The sequence below is a fragment of the Atta colombica genome, unplaced genomic scaffold, assembly GCF_001594045.1.
Source record: "Atta colombica isolate Treedump-2 unplaced genomic scaffold, Acol1.0 scaffold100, whole genome shotgun sequence".
Classification (NCBI taxonomy): domain Eukaryota; kingdom Metazoa; phylum Arthropoda; class Insecta; order Hymenoptera; family Formicidae; genus Atta; species Atta colombica.
In genome coordinates this window covers 1,109,882-1,114,554 of record NW_017259185.1, presented here as the reverse complement: position 1 = coordinate 1,114,554, position 4,673 = coordinate 1,109,882, and the positions used below count along the sequence as shown (strand labels likewise).

The 4,673-nt window shown below is 34.1% G+C and overlaps 2 protein-coding genes across 3 annotated transcripts in view; both read right to left on the bottom strand.

Annotated features, from left to right (window-relative positions):
• The window catches only part of LOC108685302 (zinc finger CCCH domain-containing protein 18-like), a 6,950-nt gene extending 4,768 nt beyond the window's left edge, over positions 1 to 2,182 (bottom strand). For both annotated transcript variants that reach the window (XM_018190029.1, XM_018190038.1), the window contains exon 1: positions 1,794 to 2,182. The gene's annotated coding sequence lies outside the window, so the exon portion shown is untranslated. The remainder of the gene's footprint in view (positions 1 to 1,793) is intronic.
• Positions 2,183 to 3,365: 1,183 nt separating this feature from the next.
• LOC108684594 (allatotropin-like) lies at positions 3,366 to 4,670 on the bottom strand (the record flags this gene model as incomplete). The annotated part of the gene is made up of 2 exons (XM_018188994.1): positions 3,366 to 3,894; positions 4,426 to 4,670. Coding segments are annotated over 2 exons (396 nt in total), but the record flags the coding sequence as incomplete, so codon positions are not given.
• Between the last annotated feature and the right edge of the window lie 3 nt (positions 4,671 to 4,673).

Genomic DNA, 4,673 nt, shown 5'->3' with positions numbered 1-4,673 from the left:
TATGTATATATATATATATATATATACACACACACACACACACACATATATATATATATGAAGGAAGCTTTAATAATGGCATATCCTAGTAACGTAACTCACATTAATGATTGTTTTTGGCAAAATATAATTCAATTAGTCATTAAAATTCATTACAACATCTATCAATACAAGCTCGTGTTTTCTTTAAAAAAAAAAAGAAAAAAATGTTTCAATTACCTTACTTTCTTCCTTCCAGAATTAAATTTTGCCATTGTGATGATTCCGAGGATGATTATTAAGAGCGTTAATTCTATGATAAACTTTAAAAAACTTATACTGTGTGTAACGTGTGCACATGTTATAAAATGTTAAGGAATCCACAGTATCGATTGCAGTAATATTGCTCAATTAATAAATAAAGCTGGAGCAACTTCCAGTTCATTAAACAGATCCTATATAGCGTATCCATCTAACATCGTGTATCAAGACTTCTTTTTTTTTTAGTCCAAGTTGTACATTCATTTTTATTTACAAGGAGATAAAAAACATTACAAAAAAGAGGTCTGTTCTTTTGCAATTGAACTTGTTGCATCTCATTCAACATAGATCTTTAAAGAATGTCTTAAAGACATCTTTAGAATGTCTTAAAGACATCTTTAGAAAACATTCTAGAGAATATTCTCAGAATTCTTTAAATAAAGTATAAACACAATTTATCTTTCTTCTCTTTTTCTTCACGTTGAAGAAAAACAGAAGAAAGATAAAGATAAAGGTGCAAAAAGTTCAATTAAATTTTCAAGCAGAAGACATAGTGATTTTTTTCAGCAGAAAAAATGCTTAGTGTGATTCTTTAATATGATTAAGTTCTACATTTAGATTCAGTGAAGAACTAAAGCAAGAACTTATCATATTAAATTGAACGCTCATTGGTTCTCTTTGTCGAATGCAGCCAGTATAACAGTGGTCATTTTATCCTTAACATTGATAAACAATGAGAGTATAATAGTTGCTTTTCATTTTCACATAAATGACTGTAATCTAAAGTTATATATTTTATATTCAGATAATGATGTCATTGCTTGCTTACTCAACAAAGTTATCGCACAACAACATAGATTTATGGAGAAGGAGACTCTTACTTTTAATATTAATTAACAGGACTCATTAAAATACATTATAGATAAAAACTCAATTGAGTCTTATATGTCATAATGAAAAGTAACATGCGATGTCAATTGACATCACAAATGAAAATTATTTAAGTTTTAGTTTAAATGGAAAGCAACTACTGATTCACATAGTTTATATTGTCACCTGTCTCTTGCCAGAAAGCACTCATAAAGAACATACCTAAAATAGTAAGAAAGGCTTTTTGGAGCCTTCTTTTCCTTCCAGAAACAATGTACAATACCTCGCTGTTATGCCAGTGCAGATCACGTGTTATCTCCGTGCATGCGGTACCTATCAAAAAAAAATATTTTTGAAGTAATTTTCGGTTGAAGAGAATCCTTTTAACTCTTCCTTTAGGTTATACGGCACAGGGTCACGCGCGATGAAAAGTTAAAACGCGATGAAAGGTGACGTCCACAACAGTCCACAATTACTGCAATCGAGAGGCTGCGACGTGAAGAACACGCGGGGCGTGAATGTGCGGGCGTGCAAGCGTGAGTTTTTTTCGGGATGGCGTTCAGTTTGTGGGGGGTGGAGGATGGGAGAATAGGAAAGGGGAGGGGGGGGGAGCTAGCACAGGTCGGCACCGTTATCGTAACCGTGTCCTGCTTGAGTACGGGACGTCGGCGGGGCATTCTTACCTTGATCACGCGGTATTGCGAGGCCTGCGCGGGGCCTCAGCGGAGACTCAAGACTCTAACGAGGCTTCAAGGCAGTCGGCGTCACCCGCGATGCTGACGTTTCTCTCAAGTCACCGAGCGTGACGAGACTCGGCGGACTCGGGGACTCGTGTCCTCCACGACGGCGCTTGGCGACACGAATTCTGCAGTCTGGTCTGCCGCAAGAAACACGTCTCGGATTCCTTAAATTCTTGCTCTAGGATCACTCTAGGACACTCTAGGCCAGTTCGTGGCGCAGGTAATACCGTCGGTCCGCTACCCGGTCGTCGCGCAATTATCGCGAGAAGAACAAAGCACGAACGTCGAGATGAAGAATAGAGACTGCAGAGAACCGAAAGAAAACGCACGTCCGTTTTACGACCATAGGTTACCAATATTGCTAGATAGACATGCGAATACGCTCATTTATAAACAGATATGTCAGGAACTGACCAATCGGCTACTGAGCGGTTGTTCTCTCATTGGTATATAATCATATGACCGGTATTTATAGGTAAAGAATGGCTGTGTTTAGTACAGAAAACTAATCAGTTAGCGCTTAATGATTTTTTAATACGATTGATTCCTATACTTAGATTTAGCGAAGAACTAAAGGCAAGAATTAAGGGCAAGATCATCAGACAGCCAATGGCTTCAGCAGACTCAACAATTGAGCAAGCGCTCGTTGTTATTAGTGTATTCTTTTAAATCATCCAATCAGCATTTTAGAAGAATATATCATTTTAGAAGAATATATCTAGAAGAATATATCAGTAGCAGCGAGCGTTTATTCAAGTGTTGAATTCGCTGAACGCAACCATTGGCGGAAATCCCGTTACGTGTCTGAGATTTCGACCAATCGAATATCAGAAATAGAGCTTATTTGTAGCGTGAATGAAAATTTGTTTATTTGGCTGAACTAATGTACTTTTTGGAATTTAAAATAAAATAATGTTTATTGAAAGCGAGGAAGAGAGTTCTAGTACAGACTAGTGCAGGAACAGAAAACAGACAGAACATGAATCATGTAAATTTCAAATGAGCTTAAAACTTGATTGGCTGACAAATCCCTTTACTATTTTCAATTCACTAAACATCCATGGAAGTCGGAATGGATTAAACTGTCTAATTCTATTCTGTCCATAGGATTTTAATTGATAAGATATTTTTTAAATATTTCGTAACAAAAATAATTTTAAAATTATCTTCTTTATTTTATTTTTCAATTTAAGCATTAAATTATTGAAAAAGTGATTGTGAATTGTTGTTGTTTTATTGTGGAATATATAACTTATAATATATATTATAATATATAACTTTAAAATTAAGAAATGTATTAATTAATATATATAATTAACAATAATTCATAAAAGTTAATGATGCAATAATTTGGAATACAAACAGAGAATACAAGATTTCAAACATTGTTATATTTTCCAAGAATCTATTTATTTAAGGCAGGTTTGAGATCGATACAGCAATTCAAGATATCTCATTATGTTTCATATATTGCAGCTATATTCTAATTTGGAGATGGAAGATAACAGAATAATATTCCAAACAGGAATGTATATTTATTTTTCCATCATTTTCATTTCCATATTCTTCGATTTTACACACATATATCTTTAATGATAAAAAAAAGAAATAATTATACAATACTATCAATTATATACATATATATTGAACATTGTTCTAAAAGTTTATTATCAACTATATGTTGTCAGATGAAAAAAAGAAAGAAACTATAATATTACTCGTTATTTCTTCGTCGCGTAGAAATTACGAGGATGGAAAGACGTCTACACGATAAAACGCTAAATATAAGAACGTATATTATGTTTCAAGGATATTATATCGAACGTTTCGTCTAAGAATCTATAAAGATGGACGCCCCTCTAAAACTCATCGTTTGCGGTTCGATCGCAAGGATTAAAATAGCTCGAATGTTCTCCCAAATCTCGAGGGTTCCGTCATTGACTCTCCTTGCTCGCTCTGGTCATTTTGCATCGATAGCTGCATCAATTTATCAGCCAATGCAGGATTCGTTTGCATCAGTCGAAGTAGTCTATCCACAGACGCACTGCAATCAAGTTATTTCATGTCTAATAAAACTTCTTGCGATTTTGATAATGGTGCGTTGAAAATCAGTGATCGATTAAATCCCAACTAATTTAATCGACAATTATTTCAAATGGCAAATTTTTTAAACACAACATATTTTTTAATATCATTCATTATTGACTTTTTTTTTCAACGCATTCAACAACTAATAATTAATTTTATATTAATATAATTTCACATTAATAATTTTATATTATATTTATAAATTGTTGATTTTTTTTGATATATTACTTTAATTATCAATTGAATTAATCGCAGTTGGTCAAAATCATCCCAAATTGAATAAAAATTCTCTCAAACGTGCTCATTTCTTTTTTGTATGTATTTCCTTTATATATCCAATGAGTTTTGACGCTTCGTTAATTTATAGTGAAAATATACGAAAATTTCTAATTTTTTTCCGACGCGAGACGCTTCCAATATTTGATCTTTTTTTTATGATATCACTTGCAGAGTGAGTTAATTAATTGAAATTAATTGAAATACTTACATATGCGAGAGGTTCCTCAGAATAGATAACAGGTCTCTGTCGCGTCCACTAACATCTGATAGGATTTCCGCGGGACCGTCCCTCTTTCCAAATCCGATCGCCGTGGAGATATATTCCGGTTTGAAGCCGCGGATCTCTCTCAGCTTCGTCCGATGTTTAAAGAAATGAGGGTACTTGCTATCCTTAGTCGCGGTCGCTATGATAAAGGATCCCGTGACGAACATCAACGCGATCGCTAATGTCGTCCG